Raw genomic sequence first — 22,898 nt, forward strand, 5'->3', positions numbered from 1 at the left:
AAGGATTTTGTCAGGTGAAGATCGAACGACGGCATTCCGAATATGCATGCGTAACGTGATAGCCATTGGTTCATGTTTTCATTTTTAACCTTGCAGCAAACATATCTTCATAGTTCAGGCATTAACGTCAAAGGAAAAAGTAAATCGTAAGCTAAACGTTTTGGTTTCGATTCTCGCTGGTGGGGCACAAGTCATTTTTTTCTTTTTTAGCTTATTAAATCCTTACTATATATTAGGTCCAATATAAGATAATTATAAATACGAAATCTGCATTGATCAAAATATCATATTTAAGCGTATTTTACGATTTTGCCGGGCAAAATATGTATAGTTAAGTTAATAATTTTATATCGTTCCACACGCACACATACACAGTATATATATATATATATATATATATATATATATATATATATATATATATACAATACTAAGTAATAAATTTTGCTTAAACTAAGACTTTACTATAATTTTATAATGCATTCAATTATCAGAAATACATATATAACATCCTTAATGATTACATTTAAATCAAAATTGTAATCTTTATCTCCAAGATGTAGTGTCTAATCTCGTTACATAACTTTATAAAAACGAATTCCAATGGAATTCTTCACTTAATAATAAAAACTAATACGCATTTATTTCTACATACATGCATATATGTACCTCCTGTCACACAATCATTTCAAGTTGTGAGGGGAAGCAAGAAAGCAAACAACAAATCAGACAACCACCAAAGTCTGAAATGAATTCAGAAAATAATCCTCCACACTATAATATAAAAAGAAGGTAGTCGGCGTTCTCTTTCCTTCAGTTCATTAGAAATGATAATAAAAAATACATGTGAAAGATTAAATTACCAACAATTTTATGATTCTATATAAATATTCCACTATTATATCTAAATAAATAACGATGGCAACCTCTGGTGAAGCATCTTTTTTTTTCGCCATTTTTGACAGAGGGTGTACAAAATTCATGAACAATAATTACTCAAATACATCCGCCATCCAACAAATTTGATCAAAACGATCAAACAACAACAAAAACAATGATAGCAAATGTTGGAAAACATCAGAGAAATTATTTTCAAAAACAATACGAAGTGGAACGATAAAATTGTCGCCATAGAAAAGATGACATGATTCCATTTCCGTTTGATAAAAGCCAGTTTTCTTCTTTTTTTTGTTGCAGACCATCTACTACTTGACCAGTTTGTGTACAAACCTCAAGAGCAATAAGAGCCTTCTATCATATCTGAAAGTGACACAATGTTCAACGAGCGAGATCGGAGATGCACCGCTGTACAACTCATGCTCTCTATCGATGCAAGTTATGTACAACAGGGCCACTGACAGCACCCTCAAAATACAAATCCAGAATGTGCAACGCTTGAGGGCACAGCTTAATAAAGTTTCCGGCCACGGTTATGATCGTTGATGTTGTTTCAAGTGAGAGTCATATCCTTCATTTAGAAGGAATGTTATGACTTTGTACCCTTCTCTCACTGGCCTCCTCCACCCCGGCCAGGTTCACCTGCTGGACTACTTCGTTTGGTCATATTTTTACCGCATTATTTTGCTCGTTCTGTCAGTTCACCGATTTTCATACCTTTGCATTGCGATTTCCTTGTAAACTTATATATATTAGCAGTTCAACCCGGCTTGGCTCGGGCTCCTTGTACTGTTCATAATTTTAAGTGTATATATATATATATATATATATATATATATATATATATATATATATATATATATATATATATATTAAAAAGCATGACTCATGTCCAGGTAACCTACATCTAAAATTTCAAGTGTTTAAACTAAAAATTGGCGGAGGAGTTTGATAGAATCTGCAAAGGTCAACTCTTTCCATTTTTACGTCTTAGAAGCCAAATTTTCGCCTAAAAACTGATAAAAAGTTTACTGAATGTCTGGATACCATTTATGTAAAATTTCAAATGTTTAGACCCAAAATTGGCTGAATAGTTTGCTAGCGACCGTAAAGGCAACTCTTTTGAATTTTGCCCTCTTGTTAGCCAAATTTAGGTCAAAAACCGATTAAAAAGCTTGCTCTATGTCTAAATATAGTTTATGTAAAATTTCAAATGTTTAGATCAAAGATTGGCTGAGTAATTTGGTAGAGACCGCAGAGGTCAATTTTTTAAAACTTTGACCTCAATTTTGACTCCTTAACAATTATGGTTTTGGGCTCAAATTAAATTAAAGAGTTTGATCCATGTCTAAGGAACCTACATCTAAAATTTCAAGTTTTTAGACCCAAAATGGGTGGAGGAGTTTGGTAGAGTTCTAATCGTTGAACTTTGACCCTTGACAGCCAAATTCTGGCCGAAAATCGATTAAAAGGATTTTTCAAATCTCAATATCCCTTATGTCAAATCTCGAGTTTGTTGACAGAGTAGTTTGGTAGGGAAATGTACACACACATACACACATATAGTCAGACAATTTCACGTTTATAGATATTAGATTAGTCTTTATTATGAAATGGGGAGATACACATATTTTTCGGACAAAATCATTTTAAGGGGTGGGGATAAGCGCAAAGTAAATAGCAAGTAAGACAACCATCTTAGACGTACCCGACCACCTGAATTCGAGAAGAAATCATAAACTCTATAATAAAAACTCAATCCTTGTTTTTATTTTTTTTGGGGGGGGATCATCAGAAATAATGATAATTCATGCATGAAAAATTAAATTACTGACGTAATTTATTTTAGTAATATATCTAGCGAATTAGCAAGTGTGAACACTGATAGAACATACTTTTTCCGTCAGTTTTAAAGAAGGGCGTACAAGACACTTTTAATGAATCAAAAATCTTTTGATAATTTCACGCCTTTTTATATTGGATGATAGAAAACCCAAATTAAAAAGATATTCAGGTTACATCCAGGCCGTTCTCTTTTATCTCTAATTAATAAAGATAATATTATAAACGTGTGCTTAAGTTTCATTTATCCGGCAAACAGAAATGCATTTATGGTTGCGCTGACTAGAACATCACAGTAGATTTTGGACGACCTGTAGCTTTCCTAGCCAAGATCATATTAATAGGCTACTGCCCAAATATAGAGACCCGGTTTGTTAATTAAACATTAAGAGCTCGTTACCGAGTTACACGGTTCTTCTTTATAAAACATTAGTTGAACTAACAAAAAAGGGGAGATAACTATACGCGTGTAATGAATTACTATCTATAATATATTTCTCTTGTTTTTTAATCTGTTTGTTTATCTGTCCGTTTCACCTTTTCTCGGAAACTACGACAGATTGAGCTAAAATTCTGTATGGAATTTTGTTATGAAAAGGTGCGGCGAACTAAGTAGTATGGTATCGGTTCGATACATAGTTAGGGATTAATAGGGACTAGTATTTAATGCATAATAAAATCAGTACAAATTTAACAATATTCAATCATCAATTTGGCATAAAACACTCATTCTAAGACAACGGTTTAAAATTTTTGTCTGTTATCTTAAACAGTGTTGCAGAGTTGGATGGTAAAAGTCCGACTCCGACTCCGACTCTTAGACTCCTTTGATATCTTCGACTCCGACTCCAACTTCCGACTCCAAATTCCGACATCCGTTGACCTCTATGTGGAAATCTATTCTGCAGATCCATATACCAGCCTCCCACACCGATTCAGCATGCATTTTATAAATACTTTTCATGTGCTTTTTTTACGTTTAACATTCACTTGCATGATAAATATACTCACATATATAGTCAACCAGCTTTATAGAATAAGTTAAGATAACACAGCGATAAAAAATTTACAATTAAATTTTATTATAATATCTGTTTAAAAGGGGCTACAATATTTAGGAATAGGGAAACCTCTTTAGATCGTGGCATTTCGAAGCCAAACTCTTCTCATCAAAAGAGGGGAGTAAAGACACATATACAGAGAAGACATTTTTTAAAAGATAATATTGCCTTATGGAAAGAGGATCAAAGGAAAAACAAGAAAAAGTTATAAAGGGCTATAGTAGCATGGGTTTCTTCTTATTGATTTAGGCCCGTTTTTTTTTGTTGTTTTTTTTGGGATAAGATTGTAATTCCGGATCTATCCCGGACTACTCCAATTGCCAAATTCTATTTCATTCAGGAACTAGATAATTTCCAGCTTGCAATCCGATTTTTATCCGATGTCATCCACAGTGATCTCACTCAAAGAGAATTTTCATTAGTTCAGTGCGACGTCACAACCAAAACGAAAACAGCATTTGCAGTGATCCGATGGACCGATATATCTTGATGAAGTAGAATCATTGCAGTATAGTAAAAAATATAATATATTTCCAAAAATAAAAGCAAAACGATACAAAAACTTCTAAATTTTGAAAATGGTAAAACCAAACAGGAAAAATATGCAAAAAAAAAGTAAATTTATTGGACTTATGAGTCGGATAAAAAAATTCCGACTCCGACTTCTAGTACTCTTAGAAATACGACTCTAACTCCGACTTCAGCTAAAACCTCCCCCCCCCCGACTCCGACTCCGCAACCTTGATCTTAAAAGCCAAATTTATTACTGAGTATCGTTTACATATATATACATATATACATATATATATATATATATATATATATACATACATACATACATACATACACACTCATATATATACACACGCATACGCACATATATAGTACAAACACGTACTTATGACAAATTAGCTACATGGAAAAGTTTGTATTTCATTTCTTCATAAGAATTCGCAAAGCAAAAATTTGAAGTATAAAATTCCACTTTCTGTTTATAAGTATTTCTATATTTATATTTTTCTATATACAACTTCTGCTTAAGTGCATTCGTTAGTATTGTACATTTAAAATGATCAAACCTATCTCTGACTGCTAATCTGTTTACTCTACTTCAAAGATAATTGTTTTTATTGCGGTATAAAACACTTATCTTCTTCTACTTACAAAGGTCTCATAAATACTAATCCCCCTTAATGTTTAAAGATATGCTTTTTATTTCCCATATAAACCACTCTTCAATACATTTTTGGCTTCTAAATTCACAAACGTGACTAAGGATTTTTATCCTCGGATCCCCAAAATGAACAGAGATTAGACCATTTCTGTAATGATCTGCTCCCTGTTGATTTTACCGTTGGAGTTTCATTCTGTGGAATTCTAAGAGGTCCACCCTCCAAGGTTTTGCCTTCTCTCTTTGAAAAGTGTTTATTTATCTATTTATCTAAATTTTTACGTGGGAGTCGCCACTTATCAAAGCCAGAAAGTCACTCGAGGATAAGGTTTAATTAAAGGTTATTTTAACGCTATTTGTTTGAGGCGCCCTTGCTGGGGAATGCCGACGGGGCTGCTCGGACACTTTTTTGCAGATTAGAGTGCCCCTCCTCTTGCAGTGAGAGAGAGCTAAATTTCTTTCACAAGTAGATTTATCAGATTCTGCTGCCGCTATTTTTGGGTTAAAAGGAGACAAAGGACATTCACTGCTCGAAATATGTTTTGAAGAATGTTGCAGCTTATATTATGTCGTTTTAAAAACATCACGTGTATTATTTTGGATGAAAATTGGTTTCAAAAGGTCATCCACTAGACAAGTATATATGTTCCTATTTACAATGCCTCCCAACGGGACAGAGTTAGACACCAGGGTCGTTTTTTAATGTGGAGAAAAGGAACAAAAATAAAAAATTGTCTCAGTCGTGAAGGATTTCTTCTCCACTAACAGAGAACAAAAAATTGAAGTGCAGCATCTGAAGAAAAGATACTACACTTTGATCTTGACCCGAAGGCCAAGTATGATGACACAAGTATATATGTTAATAGACTCAAATATGTATTACTATTAAAACGTATGTCTATTTTAGAATTTTTATTATCAGTAAAAAACAAAAGTATTTTCTCTTTGATCAGCCGTGACCTTTTTTTTATGTTCGATGCCAATATAAGAGGACGGATGATGTTGAAATATTTATGGAGTTTACCTGCATCTTAATCCTATATTTATTGACCACCGGCCAGTTCCAAGACACCCCCTCCACAAACACCATAGAAAAAAGAAGCTACATTTTCGTACAAACAGACTCCCACAGAAATAGTGACAAAAACGAAAGCAGAAACAGCGGTCACCTGTGGAGCCGTTTGCTATATCCGCGTGTTCAAAAACATTTTTAGTATCCAAAGTAAAATATTTTGAGCAGGTTGCTAAGTAAATAAAGATCAGAATCTCAATCAGTAGAGTCTAAGACAGTATAAGCCAAAACACGATATTACTTACAAACTCAAACAAATAGCATTAAAATAACCTTATCCTCGAGTGGCTTTCTGGCTTTGATAAGTGGTGACTCCCGCGTAAAAATTTAGATAAATAAATAAATAAACACTTTGGTATAATAAAATTATACGCTAAAAGCAAAATTTAAAAAATTGAATTTGTTTTGCTACATTAATACTTCATACAACACAATATATATATATATATATATATATATATATATATATATATATATATATATATATATAATTTAAAGGAGATTAGAATAATAGTCTAAAGAGCTAAGTGTATTTCAATGTAACAGTGAAATTACTAGTTTAATTAAAATACAGGAAATGCTCGTTGTAATTTAGATATATAATAAGCTCGATAGTTAAATGTCCTAGAGCTAATTCAATATTAGGTAAAGTGATTTTCAATTTAAAAATTAAAAAAAAAATTTTATATTTTAAAATCAAATTTTAATTAAATTAAAAATCAGTTTCATAAGAAGGAACAACAACAAAGTCAATTATCTGTACGATCGTTTCGGAAATCCGTGCTTTTTATTTGTGGTATACATGAAGTTATGTAGAACAATTATATATAGTTTTTTTTGGTAAGCACGGTCTCCTCATCAGCAAATTTAGGAGGATTTTTATTGAATTTAAAAGACACCATAAATAAACCTAGCATTAAAAGTAAGGCAGATGAATCTGAAAAAATTGAAATAAAAGGTTTGGATTTACAATTTATAAGAAAATTAATATAGGTTATAGATAGAAATGAGTAGAAAAAATATATATTTTTTGAATTTACATAATGAATATGATTTAAAAATATATAGAGATAGTTACCTTTTAGTTTTTCTTTTTTTGAAATCAGGAACTGTGTTTAAAGTAGTCATTTAGATGTTTGCTATAGCTTTTTTATTTTATTGAATGATGAATTTTAAAAGGGTGACGATCGTGCAGTAAATTGTTTCCGTTAGCGTATTTTGATTTAAAGACGCTACAGTTAATATATATAGAGAGAATATTTATTTTGCAAGTTTTTAAGGGGAGATAATTGTCATGTATTATTGACTTTATTTATTATTTGATTTATGGGTCTAAGGGAGGTAATTGGTCTAACTTAATTTATTTAAAAAAAAAATTGTAATCTATTTTTACTAATGAGTAATTTTTGATGATTTAAGGTGGTTTATATTTATTAAATTTAAACCAACGTTTATGATTACATGTCAGAAGCTCGTGTCTTGAATTTACTAGTTTGGTTGTATTTTTTATATCTTCATATTTTAAAATTTTTAGGGGTTCTTTTGTACATAGTGCACAAAATTTATCTCCTGGTTTATATGATTTGCAAGTCTCAATTATTTGCCATTTTAAGTTGAAAGAAATATTGCTATTTTTTAGTTGCCAAATATAGTTGGATAGAGTAGTTTAGTTTGATAGAGAGTTATTTTTAAAAGAATGTTTGTGCGTTGAAATTCTATGTTTTATTGGGCCAGATGTGGAACCAATATATATTACCTCTTGATTATTGTGATTATTTTCCGTTAGGTCTATTGTTGGATTATTATGTGGTGGGTTGATTAGTAATTGATCGGTAGATTGATTGAAGTTGGTGTTATTATTTAATCTGGTAGTTGAGTTATGGCTGTTAATAGGTTCTTGTAGATTTGGAGTTTTTGATACTGTGCAGCTATAGATAACATTTTTAATTTTACATGAGCCTTGTAGGGGACATTTATTTTTTCTTCTACAGTTACAGTCCGATGTATTTTGTATAGTTGTATTTTGTAGTTTATTAATTTTCTTATTATTAGAGCTAATTATTTTCTGATGAAGGTTAGGCATAGTAGAGTAAGAGACTTTAATTGTGTTCTTATTGAAAATTTTATCATATCTATGGGGGGCTTTAAAGTTCTTATCTAATATTTTAAAAAATTCTCTGGCTATGTTTGTTTCTAGGTTTTTGGAATACGGGGTGTTGAACCATAGGATCTCCTTGTGTCTATTCTTACGTTTACGGGTTTTAGTTTGCTGTTTATTTGTATTATTATCTAACATTTGTAGTTTGGTTTTATCTTTTTTTGTCTCTTGGTTATTTTTCTTAACTCGTATACGGGAAGACATTGCCATAGTATATGTTATTACGCTCTTAATAGGTTTATTTTTAATGCAGTTTATGTTTCTATCATTTTCATTTATGAATTTAATTTGTGAATTATATCCAGAGTTTTTAAGGGCTTCATTATAGTATTTTTCATTTTTCTGTCTTCTACTAAATCAATATTTACCAAAAACACCAACGCACAAACATTCTAAATCAATATTTACCAAAAACACCAACGCACAAACATTCTTTTAAAAATAACTCTCTATCAAACCAAACTACTCTATCCAACTATATTTGGCAACTAAAAAATAGCAATATTTCTTTCAACTTAAAATGGCAAATAATTGAGACTTGCAAATCATATAAACCAGGAGATAAATTTTGTGCACTATGTACAAAAGAAACCCTAAAAATTTTAAAATATGAAGATATAAAAAATACAACCAAACTAGTAAATTCAGACACGAGCTTCTGACATGTAATCATAAACGTTGGTTTAAATTTAATAAATATAAACCACCTTAAATCATCAAAAATTACTCATTAGTAAAAATAGATTACAATTTTTTTTTAAATAAATTAAGTTAGACCAATTACCTCCCTTAGACCCATAAATCAAATAATAAATAAAGTCAATAATACATGACAATTATCTCCCCTTAAAAACTTGCAAAATAAATATTCTCTCTATATATATTAACTGTAGCGTCTTTAAATCAAAATACGCTAACGGAAACAATTTACTGCACGAGCGTCACCCTTTTAAAATTCATCATTCAATAAAATAAAAAGCTATAGCAAACATCTAAATGACTACTTTAAACACAGTTCCTGATTTCAAAAAAAGAAAAACTAAAAGGTAACTATCTCTATATATTTTTAAATCATATTCATTATGTAAATTCAAAAAATATATATTTTTTCTATTCATTTCTATCTATAACCTATATTAATTTTCTTATAAATTGTAAATCCAAACCTTTTATTTCAATTTTTTCAGATTCATCTGCCTTACTTTTAATGCTAGGTTTATTTATGGTGTCTTTTAAATTCAATAAAAATCCTCCTAAATTTGCTGATGAGGAGACCGTGCTTACCAAAAAAACTATATATAATTGTTCTACATAACTTCATGTATACCACAAATAAAAAGCACGGATTTCCGAAACGATCGTACAGATAATTGACTTTGTTGTTGTTCCTTCTTATGAAACTGATTTTTAATTTAATTAAAATTTGATTTTTAAATTAAAAAAAATTTTTTTTAATTTTTAAATTGAAAATCACTTTACTTAATATATATATATATATATATATACATATATATACATGTATATATATGCGTATATATATTTGTTTTAAAAAATTACCTACTAAACTCCTCTGTCAGTGTTTGATATACAGAGATGAACTTAATATAGAGGGTATTCGAACCCATACGAAACTTTATATTTGGATTTTAGCCGGGGAAAATCGGTGCAAAAATGTGAAATTAAAAAAATGGAATTTGTTAGATGAAGGTCGAACGAAGGCATTACGAATATGTATACGTGGCGTTAGCCATTGGTTCATGTTTTAATTTTTAGCCTTATTATATTATATATATATATATATTATATATTATATATATATATATTATATATATATATTATATATATATTATATTATATATATATTATATATATATTATATTATATATATATTATATATATATATATATATATATATATAAATATATTATGACGTTATTGTGATCAAGCAAACAGCTAAATAGACAGGGATACGGCTTTATTATAATAGGTGTGTGTGTGTGTGTGTGTGTGTGTGTGTGTGTGTGTGTGTGTGTGTGTGTGTGTGTGTGTGTGTGTGTGTGTGTTAATATCCCTTGGGTATTAAATAAACGTTTTGCGGCCTAGCTTTCTTAGCATTACTATACTTTCATACGTACACACATATGTATGTGTGTATGCGATTAACTGTAAATCAGGTGACAAACTATACATAAGGCAGATATCCCGTTATCTCAAACAACGTGTAGACGAGCATAATAGAGCTTCAATAATGGCGACACATAAAACTCACCAGTTATCCGCAAACTAACCATTCATCATTTGCTTAACACAAAGGACACAAAAATGACACTAAAAAAAGCGCCACAAAACACGCAGATTAATCATGGAAGCATGCATAATAGCTGCGTATGACACAAACAGGAGCAGGTTCATATAACATATCACCTTTCAGTGCATAACTTAATGGAAAAGAAAATCCACCGTTACAATACAACATATATTAATAAATAGCAGACACATAAACTCAGGTACCACACTAGAAACGTCACCGGGGTTTCTCCTAAAAATTATTATCACATGTAATTATTATCACATGTAATCCATGCGTTTTGCATGCTCATCTGGTCATCTTCATACTATGTACAATAATAATACAGTTTTTAATGTGGGGGAAAATCCAGCTCCCCAAATAGGGGAACTCTACTAGGTAGGAAGCAAAATAAAAATTGTCTCAGTCATGAAGAATTCCCCTTCCCACTGACCGAGGACACAAAAAAGGTGAAGTGCAGCATCAGAACAGACACTACACTGCGATCATAGCCAGAGTTTGGCATTTTGCCATTGTCTTCATATATTACGTGCATGCATTGTATTATATATATATATATATATATATATATATATATATATATATATATATATATATATATATATATATATATATATATATATAATATAAAGCTGAACGTCTCTGTGTGTCTGGTCACGAATAGGCTCCTATATGGTTGACTATTATATATTATAGAAAACTGATCACATATAATGATAGAAGAAGATGTATCGAGACACAGGAATGGGTATGTTTGATCTGGCATAATGATGATTCATTAAAATTGTGGGGTCTGCGTACCCGCCTGGTCCACAAAGTATGGAAATAAAAAAATTAAAAAATTAAAAATAAACGTTTACAAGTGTTTTTGATATAGATGTACATAATAATACTTTAATAAGTATGTTTTAACTTAAATAGGGATGGTATAATAAGATTGTGGGGTCTGCGTTCGCGCCTGGCCTCCATAGAATGGAAATAGGCACAAACTTTAATAAAGACGTTTCATATCTATCTGCGTAAGTATACTTTGATAATTATATTTCAGTTTGAAGAAATGTGGTATAATAAAATTATGGGATGTTCGTTCGCGCCTGACCTCCATAGAATGGAAATATGTCACCAAGTTTAACAAGGTTTTTTAATATAGATCCGCATAATATTGTGATAAGTATTTCAGTGTGAACAGGTATGGTATAATAAATTATGGGGTTTATCTATTTTATTTTTACTTTTATCATATTTGGCTTTGGTTTTGATACCCCCAAATTCGAAGCTATCTCTTTACAACCCTTCCTTTTCATACCCTATCATACTTTAATAAATCAGAGTCCATTTTCTGTAGGCTGTTTTTTAACCCAGTCAACGACGGGCATGTTTGCTAGTATATATATATATATATATATATATATATATATATATATATATATATGTATATATGTATGTATGTATGTATGTATGTATGTATATATAACAGAACTGGTAGTTATGTATTATGGTGCTCTTTATCGATACTTTTTTTGTCGTTGGTATTAAGACTAAACAAAAGTTTAATTTGCAAGGCTAAAATTAAACAATTTATAACACGAATTGAAAAAGAGAATTTCTTGCAGGATTCTAACCCATGCTACATAAAAGTAATCGTCTATCGTTGCGCGACTCCTCTTCTGGGGCACTGGTTCGTGTATTGTATGTGTATATGCGGATATATTTAAAAGATAAGTTTAAGATTCTACGCGTTTTCATACATATTTTTCTCACGTTTACATTTTCTTTATCTATTATAAAAAATTAATATGACAAAACATATAAAAATATGACAAAACATGTATAAAAAAAATACGACATTATAAAAGATAAATACATAACATAAAAGATAAAAAACGACATAATATATAACAGAGTTTTCTCCATTGATAAGCACACTAAACTTTTACCATTTATTTGTTGTCGAATAAATTCTTGGACCAACAAATGCGTTGAAACAGATGCAAACCACGCTTTAAATCATCTACGCATTGCGGTTGTTAATTAGCTGTGAGCAAATGTGGCAACTACTTTGAATATTGACAAATGCATATGCAAAATGGTAAATATATTTCTTACATCATCAAAGTGGTAAATATACTCCCGATATCACTAAAAGAGTAAATATACTTCCTTCCGTATATCATCAAAATACTTATACTTCCTTCTAATATCATTTAAAAAAGTATTATACTTCCTTCTTATATAATCAAAATAGTAAATATATTCCCTTCTAATATCATCAAAATAGTAAACATAATCCCTTATAATATCAAAATAGTCAATATACTTCCGCCGTATATCATAAAAATAGTAAACAATTAATATACTCCATTTTTAATATCATCAAAATAGTAAACATATTCACTTTCGTATATCATCAAAATACTTAATATACCCCCTTCTAATATTATCAAAATAGTAAATATACTCCCTTCTATTATCATCAAATATTTGACAATCTCACACAACTTCAATTTACGATTGACAGAAACAAGTTTGTATACTTTTTAAAAATATTTTCCGGGATAGATACCTAATTTGGACGAGCTGCAGCTGCACCATCCGAATAAATTGTGTCTCTATGACGGCGTTTAAAGGCGGCATAATACCTTTTAACCGTTGTTGCCGATGAATTAACGTTCAAATAACATAGCCACTGTTTTGCTTGAACAGTATTTTCCCCATCAGAAAACAATGCTTTATCAATACCAAAAGTTCAGAGGTTTGCATTGTTTTGAAAACGTGCAAGAATAACTACCTGTAATCAAGGGAAGTAAACTCGTACTAATTCATAAAACAATCACTGTGTGTGTGTATATATATATATATATATATATATATATATATATATATATATATATATATATATATATATACATACATATATATGCATATATATGCATATATATATATATATATATATATATATATATATATATATATATATATATATATATATTCAGAGCATGCAATTGTTTCGGAACATCATAAATATCTTGGTGGTAAGTCGAAATAGTTGTATGCTCAGAATGAAAAATAAAAAATAAAATGTTTGATGAATATATAAAGTTTGTTTCCTGCATTCAAGATGATCATATAATTTATATGCACACATACATCATAAATACGAGAGTGGTTCCAAAAGTAAAGCCTCCTTGTTAACTCGAAAAGATGAAGAGCTACAAAGACCGAAGAGGTACCATTAAAACGCGCGATATTTTGTCCTTCAGAATTTATTTTTCTACATAATAACCATCATTCTCAGTGCATTTTTTTTGTCAAGAATTCGATAACGCATCTCTACTTTTGACACATGTCCATAACAGGAATTGTTACTTAAAGTTTAACACCGTCAATATCTACAAAAGAGAGATAAAAATTTCGGGCGATAAATGCAGTTATAACAATTCAATTTGCAATCTTTCTGATCCATTCGAGCGATATAAAAGAAATTAGACACATTAGTTATGGAAAACGCCTCGTATGTGTGCGTATTAAATATATCAACTGTGATCAATATTTCAGTTAGTCTAACAAATTCTTCACGTGGAATTAAATAATATCTATGTATTTCACTGGCCAGAATGCATAACATACATATAATATACAATATATATATATATATATATATATATATATATATATATATATACATATATATACATATATATATACACACACACATTATATATATAGATATATATACACACATTATATATACATATATATATACACACACATTATATATATACATATATATACATACATATACATATATGTATATATACACACACATTATATATATACACACACATTATATATATATATACATACACACATTATATATATACATATATATGTTTATATGTATATACAGGGTGTCCACAAAGTCTGGCACCCTTTAGATTATGTAGCCAGACTTTATGGGCACCCTTTATATTATGTAGCTAGACTTTGTGAGCACCCTTTAGATTATGCAGCCAGACTTTGTGGGCACCATGTAGATTATGAAGCCAAATTTTGTGGACGCCCTGTATATATACACACATACACAATACACGAGACATTCACATATATAATATACGAGACATTCACATATATAATATACAATATAATATACAATAAACATGTATGTGTGAGGGTGCTGGCAATGGTCCTGTTGTCATAACTTAGATTGATAGAGAGCATGAGCTGAACAGTGGTGCATCTCCTATCGTTAAACATTGTGTCACTTTCAGACATGATAGAAGACTCTTATCGCTGTTGAAATTTGTTCACAACTGTCTAACTAACAGATTATCAACAAACAAACAAACAAAAGAAAACCACTTTTTCTCAAACAGAAATAGAATTATATTGTCAATTATCGTTTACCATCTATATATATACATATATATATATATATATATATATATATATATATATATATATACAATACACATATATACAATACACATATATAATCTACAATACACACATACACACACATGTATATATAATCTACAATACACAAATATATATAAGCTATAATGTATATAAAAACATATATAATCTACAATATATATATATATATATATATATATATACAATACACATATATACAATACACATATATAATCTACAATAAACACATACACACACACATGTATATATAATCTACAATACACAAATATATATAAGCTATAATGTATATAAAACATATATAATCTACAATATATATATATATATATATATATATATATATATATATACACTCTACAATATAACTATATCCATGTATATAATATATATATATATATGTATATATATATAATCTAAAATATACATATCCACATATATAAAATATGCATATCCACATATATAAAATATACATATAAATATATATATAATCTACAATATACATGTACATGATCCATTTTTAATCAAATTGATTGATTGTTAACTCTCGTTATGACCCCCCTCCCAGCGAATTGTAGTGAGAGGAATATTCATATGCCTCCCTGCAGTGATTTAGTCCACAATACAATGTAGTCTACATTGCACTGTAGAGAATCTACTGTTGATTTTATAAAATTATATGTAAATAGTGGCCTCAATTAAATGTTAAGATGCAAAAGTCAAGTATCATGGTTCAATTTTGCTGTAAACAGAAACATCCATTTTTAACACGCCAATGTTTTATTAAAGACCTAACTGTTGATTTTATAAATGCTTTTTACGTAATTATTTGAATTAAATAAAAACGTACAAAAGTTAAATATAATCGTCCAATTTTGTTCTTAAAAAAAAGTTAAATGCCCTCTGTCTTATAAAAGAATGTACAATTAATTTTATAGGCTTGACCTTTCTTGCCCATGTGGTTGTAAAAGTTTTCAAATGCATTTGTGATGTTTAGCTGCACAAAAGTATTTATTTTGGTCAAAAGCAGACATCCTTCTTTTATTGGATTTTTTCGATTATCGATTTTCGATACTTATCGGACGCATTAGGATACGAAACCTATGTCAGAACACTCCCAGCCACATCCAGTAACTTCGTGTAAAATTTCAGAAAAATCGACCCAGCCGTTTCCGAGACCATAGAGAACAAACTCACGCACAGATAAATTTCCTTTTAAATAATATCTACACGCTGCTCTTCAAAACTCTTACAACTTCCTCTGATGGTTTCTTCTCAACAGTGATCCATCTTTCGCTTGGGCTTCCCAGTTATGAACATCCATCTCAAGTATTTTCAAATTGTTTTTCAGAGAATCCTTAAGCGTTATCTTTGTTTGTGTTGTGATCTTTTACTCTTATCTATCTCGCCGTAAAACAGTTGTTTAGGAAGTCTTTTGTACTCCATTCTAACCAAGTATCCATATATATAATATATATAATATATATGTATATATATATATATATATATATATATATATATATATATATGAAAAGGAAAACCTAAAATACATAAATGGTAATCAACGTTTCGTTCATATTTCAAAGGACATTATCATGATTGTGTAAAAAAAATGCAGAGGAAATAGGTTACAGACAACTGTTTTACTCAGCATTTTTGTAACTTAATCCTGATGATGCCCCTAATATAGAGACGAAGGTTGATCACATTTATCTATTTTAGGTTTTTAGGATTTATTTTTAGGTTTCCCTTTTCATTCTAATAGCTTCAACCATCGTTTGTATTTTATTTTTATCCCTATATATATATATATATATATATATATATATATATATATATATATATATACATACATATATATATATATATATATATACACACATATATATATTTATTTATATTGTAATCTAATAAACAATACATAATTCACATGTTTTTAAAACTAAAAACAATTCTACAAAATAAAAAAGGACTGTGACTGAGATAGTGTGAGAGAGGGAGAGAGAGAGAGAGAGAGAGAGAAAGAGAGAGATAGAGAGGAGATGTTACGTAAAAATATGTGTAGAAAACGTTTTAAAAGATGTAGTTCTTTTAGTTCAAGGTTTTAATATAGTTATAAAACCACGTATATTTTCAAAAGCTTGTGTATATTTGACATTTCTAAAAACCTAATGTTCACAGTCGCATAAACATTATTTCAGACACCATTTTATGGGTATATTTACAAAATCATTCAAGAATTCAATCGTATTTGTGGAGGAGGGGGGGGCGTGTGAGTGCGTGATTGTTTTTTCTTTTAGGTAATTTTTGTTTGTTTTTTTTTTTGTTTTTTGAAAGCCCTGGGAACGATTTTTAACTCTAACACAAAAAGAAAAGAAAAAGAGAAAACCCAACCTGAGGAGAATGCGATGAAATCGCTTCTTTTTTTTTTTTTCTTTTTTTTTTTTCTTCATTAGTACCAACACACACACACACACACACACACACACACACACACACACACACACACACGTTATCCAACAAATAGAAAAAACACACAACTCATACCATATGAATACATTTTCAGAGGTCAATATTTTGGGTGTAAATATTCATTTCTACATCGATAGTTTTTAATAACCCATTTGCTTACTAATACGCGCCACATATTTATAAGCAAAAAAACAATTGTTGAAATTAGAATCAACTCTAAAAGAATGAAACAAGATTCGAAAGTTTATGTAAATGCGTTGTCAATTATAATTTATAATAATAAATTCATTTATAATTTTCATTATTATTTTTTAAGATTTTTACATGTTTCAAAATGCGTTCGTCCATCGACCATTTTGACGAGTATTCGCAAGACAAGATAACCCGTGATACGACTAATTAAGATTGTTGCGATCACTTTAGAATGTAATCGATGGTCACGAGTACGAAATCATAGCCATCATTAACCTCATCATCGACACTAGTGATGATACGATTCCGATACAAGTACCGATTCTGATTCTTCATAAATCTTTAAATATTTAACTCCAAAATTGCTATTTTTCCCGATTTCCGTAAAACACATGTTAAATATGCAAATATTTTCTCAAATGTAAAAATACTCTTACCCAGGGGGCGATGTACAGATTTTCGCGTTACTAGTTGTTTAAAATCAATAAATATTTATTATTTTATTATTACTAATAGCAGTGAAAGGGTTTATTTTAAACAGAATGAAATAAAAAAAAGATATTAAAAGAATCATTTTTGGCATCGGAAAATAGGCACAAATTATTCCGGTACCGAAAAGTCAAAAAGTTTTGATTTTTCCGATTCCCGATTCCGATTAATCGTCCCAACACTAACTGATATTACATATTTAGGCTGGCGATCAAGATTTTGGCGGAATCATTGCGGAGGCCTTGAATTCAGTTTCACTTTATGTACAGCAATCATCATGGTAAGTACAATTTGAAAATCTTGGATAACAAAACTATGTTTATTTTTTATTAAAACATTGAGTAAAAGCTATATTGTCCTCGTAATAAGAAAAGATACTTCTATAACTACATACATGGCATCATGTCAGAATCTTAATTATATTTTTAGCCGTGAATGTTTAATGCTTATTGATGCTGCAAAAATTGTTTACCGTGGACTTCTGCTAAGGAACAAAGGGTAGTATCTGTTCTAGATAAAAATGCAGAATAATTATCATTTTAACTCGGAGCCCCCCCCCCAACTCGTTACAATAAAATTCTCTTCCAAACCAGCCAGGTCATAACGTTTATAACACTTTATGGTACTCATGCACTTATTGATCCGTGCTGAAATAATAACGTTATTATTTAAAAAGCCATTCTTAACATGGGGAGGGGAGGGGGGTTTGTACCTATTTTGTACTTTAACCTTACAATTGAATAAAAAATATATCATAAAACTTTAATTAAACTTGGGAATATGATTTTAAAAAATAGCGCTGTCAGCAAGTGCATTAGCACCCACTTTATAAATATAAACGTTTATTTAACATTTTTTTTCTCTCTTATAAAATCTGTTTTGTCGCCAATGACCGCCACAACATCTGCTTATATTTGTTGTGACACAAAGTCAGGAAGATGAAGAAAGCCAAGCCATCGCCCCCAAAAGAAGCACTACGGCCTAACAAAAATTGTCGTTATTACATTATAGGAGTGCTTTAGACAGTAAGCAATGAATTTATTACACCGGGAAGACGGGAGACAGAGGCCTGGTAGAGCGGACCTCCTATAACTACACAGGACCTACAAAACACCGCGATTAACAGGGAAATTTGTATTTCAAAAATGTCTTAGATTGTGTTGGATTTTGGTACCGAAGGAAACATTAAAGCGTGAATGAAAGCGTGAAGTGGAGAATTTCATTTTAATGTATTTTATATAAATTATGTGTTGTTTTTTAGAGGGCTATCAGTGTTAACTATTCTGTACTTTGTTCTAATACTACACTTCATCCTTTTCTGTCCTCGAGCGAATAAATATTCATCTAGACTGAGGCATTTTTTTTATACTTATACAGAACACGGACCGTGCTACTTTTTTTAGATAGGATTTCCGAGTTAAATTCAATTTTCACGGTGTCTTTATTTATTTATTACTACTATTATTGTTGTTGTTGTTGTTGTTGTTGTTGTTGTTGTTGTTAGGTGAAAGTACAGAATAGTTACAAAACTCCATTCCTTCCCCATTTCAAGAATGGGTCTTTAAATAATAAAGTTATTATTTCAGCACGGTCCCAGCATAAGTATTCAATTCCTCTCCCCCTTCCCCCGGTCCAGAGTACTCTGTTGTGGAGCTCCTCGCATAAAGATATCAAACTCTAGCATCGTATGGAGGGGTGGGGGATCATTAGGTACTCATGGTTTTCTTTCTAATTTCGGATGAAAAAAAAAAGAAAGAAATCTTACCTTAAAACGGTGGTCGAAATGATAGTGCTTCCCCATTAGGAAAACGAAATATATTATAACCAAGTGAACAATAAAACGAGACGCTCATGTGGAAAGAACATAAAATAATAAGAAAAAAAATATCAGGTGAAAAGAAACGAAAGGAAAAGAAACTACGAGTGGTTTGGGAGGTAAAACAAATAATTATGTCAACAAAAACAAGCGAGTCGGTCGTTTGGTTGTTACGACGCGCCTCGCCTCGTCGGCGATCACCCCCTCCACCTCGCCACGTACCACCGCAACATCTCGCTACCCGTCCCACCACTCTCTACCTACGATCCGAACAAGTGCGCTCATCCGACGACAAAGTTTCCATTTGCGTCCTCGTATCTAACGCGACAGGTTCGGTCAGTCTAACGATCACTCTCATGTTTGGAATAACATCAGTTTCCGGGACAAGATCAAAGTGTAGTATCTGTTCCGGCAGATACTGCACTTAAGATGATTTGTACCAGTCAATGGAGGGGAAACCCTCTATACTGGGACAATTATTATTTTTGGTAACCAGAGTGCCCCCTTTTTGCCTACTTTTAGGGGAGCTGGTTTTTACCTCACATTAAAAACGGCCTTGTGCCTAATTTGCTCTGTGGGGGAGCAAATAAATACCATCTGTTCCGGCAGATGCTGCAAAGCTATGACTAGCAAAGACCAGCTATGACTAGCAAAGACCATATGTGGGGGTAACCCCACATATCTGACTTTGGTCACTGAAGGGGCAACCCTTCATACCAACAGTTTATAATCTGGCTCCCACTTCCCTCCTCTCGGGAGCTGGATCCCCTTTCCCTCCCCCTTCCCCCTATCTCCACATTAAAAAACGGCCTCCTGCCTAATTTGCTCAGTGGGGAAGCAAATAAATAAAAAGATCAAAGTGTAGTATCTGGTCTTCAGATGCTGCAGTTGCTGCACTTCAATTTCTTGTTCTCTGTCAGTGGAGGAGAAATCCTTCACGGCTGAGACAATTTTTATTTTTGTTCCTTTTCTCCACGTTAAAAAACGACCCTGGTGTCTAACTCTGTCCCGTAGGGGAGGCATTGTAAATAGGAACATCAGTTTCAGCGCTAAGTGCGCAGCTCGAATGGACGCAAGTTTAGAATAGCTCCATTCTGCTTTTATTTTATTTATTATTGTTTGTTATTTTCTTTTTTGTAGTATCTTGTGTTGTTTGTTTCCGGATCAGTGTTGCCTTATCACCGGACAGGGACAAAACAAATCAATGCAGCGTACCGTGTTAGAGGAAGGGAGGTGATAGATAGAGACCAGGAAGAAAGAAGAAAACAAAACAAATAAGAACAAGACACGGATTATCGGCCATGTCCTCCAATCTAGGACGTTGAGGCCAACGGACGTTTTGGCTAGCATACATTTTGGCCAGCTATTTTTTCAAGTAGGACATAGGGAATGGGGACTAACCAGTATATGGAAAAAAAAAATAAAGATAAAATTTTAAAAAATCAAATCACGCAAACTTATTTCGTATAAATTTTCAAACTTTTCATTCTGATTTATTTTAAAAGAAAAAATTATATCATACATTGAATTTTCCACTTATGATCCTTTGTACACACGTGTGTGTGTGTGTGTGTGTGTGTGTGTGTGTGTGTGTGTGTGTGTGTGTGTGTGTGTGTGTGTGTGTAACGTTTTTTTTTTAAGAAATAAAAAGCAAAAACAATTATTATTACTGAGATTACTGTTTTCATTTCACTACGTTTCGGCCGCTTTTACCCCCTCCCCCAACCGTATATTTAGGGACCCTACTTCGATGTGCATAGTGTGCATTTTTACAAGGATCACACTGAGTCTCTCGTGTAGAATCGTTTCCAGAGATGAGGGCAACAAGTTAAACGCTGTAAACAAAACTGTCCAAAAGATAACGAACGACAAATCAGTATCACGATGGAAACAGTGCGAATAAGACACCGCCAATAATGTAGAAATAGTCTCAACGAGATGTTACTTCCGTATGCGTCATTCATTAAGTAAGTTAGAATAAGTTAAGTAAAAAAAAAAAAAAAGCTAATATAACATTAGTCCCTCTCTCTTAACTTTATTTTCTCCAAATAAAACATCGAATAAAAATAATCCCATATTTTCATTGTGTCCACTTCCTACATGAAAAGAAGCGGAAAGCGTGTAAAAGACCTGCGCGTATAAACAACCTCCACGTCCAGGTTAATTACATAAAGGTTCCAGTTCAAAATTCTGTACAGATTCCTAAGATCAGAAGGTTACGTATTCAGTTGACGTGGGGGGGGGTCACTATTATAGAAATACGAGATGCATTGCTATATATTAGTTGTAAATAAAAACATTGCAACAGAAGAATTTATTGAACTGGAAAAATGATGGACGGTGTCCAAGTAAAAGAAAAGGAGAATTCTTTTGAGCTGTCGAAAGTCGGTTAGCAATTATTTTTACCCGAGCGTTGTTAATGCTGGAGCATCCATTGGACAGTTACAGGAGCGAGAATCTGGTAAGCAACAACAAATGACACTCTCTCTCTCTCTCTCTATATATATATATATATATATATATATATATATATGTATATATACTAGCAGGTCACCCGACATTGCCCGGCATTGCCTGCCTTAAGCATGATATTTTTCTTAATGCAGATTTCGTATTTATTATTATACTAGCAGTTTAACCCCGTTTTGCTAAGGCCCTATGTACTGTTCATAACTTTATGTTTATGTGCAAATGTGTGTATATATATATATATATATATATATATATATATATATATATATATATATATATATATTAAAAAGTGCGACTCATGTTCAGGTAACCTATATTTAAAATTTAACGTGTTTAGACTCCAAATTGACGGATAAGTTTGGTAGAGCCTGCGAAGGTCAACTCTTTCAACTTTGACCTATTGGCAGTCACATTTTCGTCCAAAAACTGATTAAAAATCTTGCTGCATGTCTGCATATTCTTTATGTAAAATTTCTAATGTTTAGACCAAAAATTGTCTGAGTAGTTTGTTAGAGACCGC

The 22,898-nt window shown here is 31.2% G+C and overlaps 1 protein-coding gene across 13 annotated transcripts in view; it reads right to left on the reverse strand.

Annotated features, from left to right (window-relative positions):
- Nucleotides 1-22,898, reverse strand: part of LOC145295967 (dual specificity tyrosine-phosphorylation-regulated kinase 4-like) — a 436,432-nt gene that overhangs the window by 70,549 nt on the left and 342,985 nt on the right. Inside the window, exon 1 of one of the 13 annotated variants that reach the window (XM_080141895.1) lies at nucleotides 19,856-20,142. The exons of 11 other annotated variants lie outside the window; for them this stretch is intronic. In XM_080141895.1, coding sequence (XP_079998021.1) covers nucleotides 19,856-19,891 — 36 coding nt within the window. In that variant the 5' untranslated portion in view covers nucleotides 19,892-20,142. Of the gene's footprint in view, nucleotides 1-19,855; nucleotides 20,143-22,898 lie in introns of those variants that run through there. One more of the 13 variants, XM_080141894.1, reaches the window with a different exon arrangement.

Source organism: Euprymna scolopes, chromosome 16 (assembly GCF_053919585.1).
Source record: "Euprymna scolopes isolate OS-2025 chromosome 16, ASM5391958v1, whole genome shotgun sequence".
Taxonomy (NCBI): Eukaryota; Metazoa; Mollusca; class Cephalopoda; order Sepiida; family Sepiolidae; genus Euprymna; species Euprymna scolopes.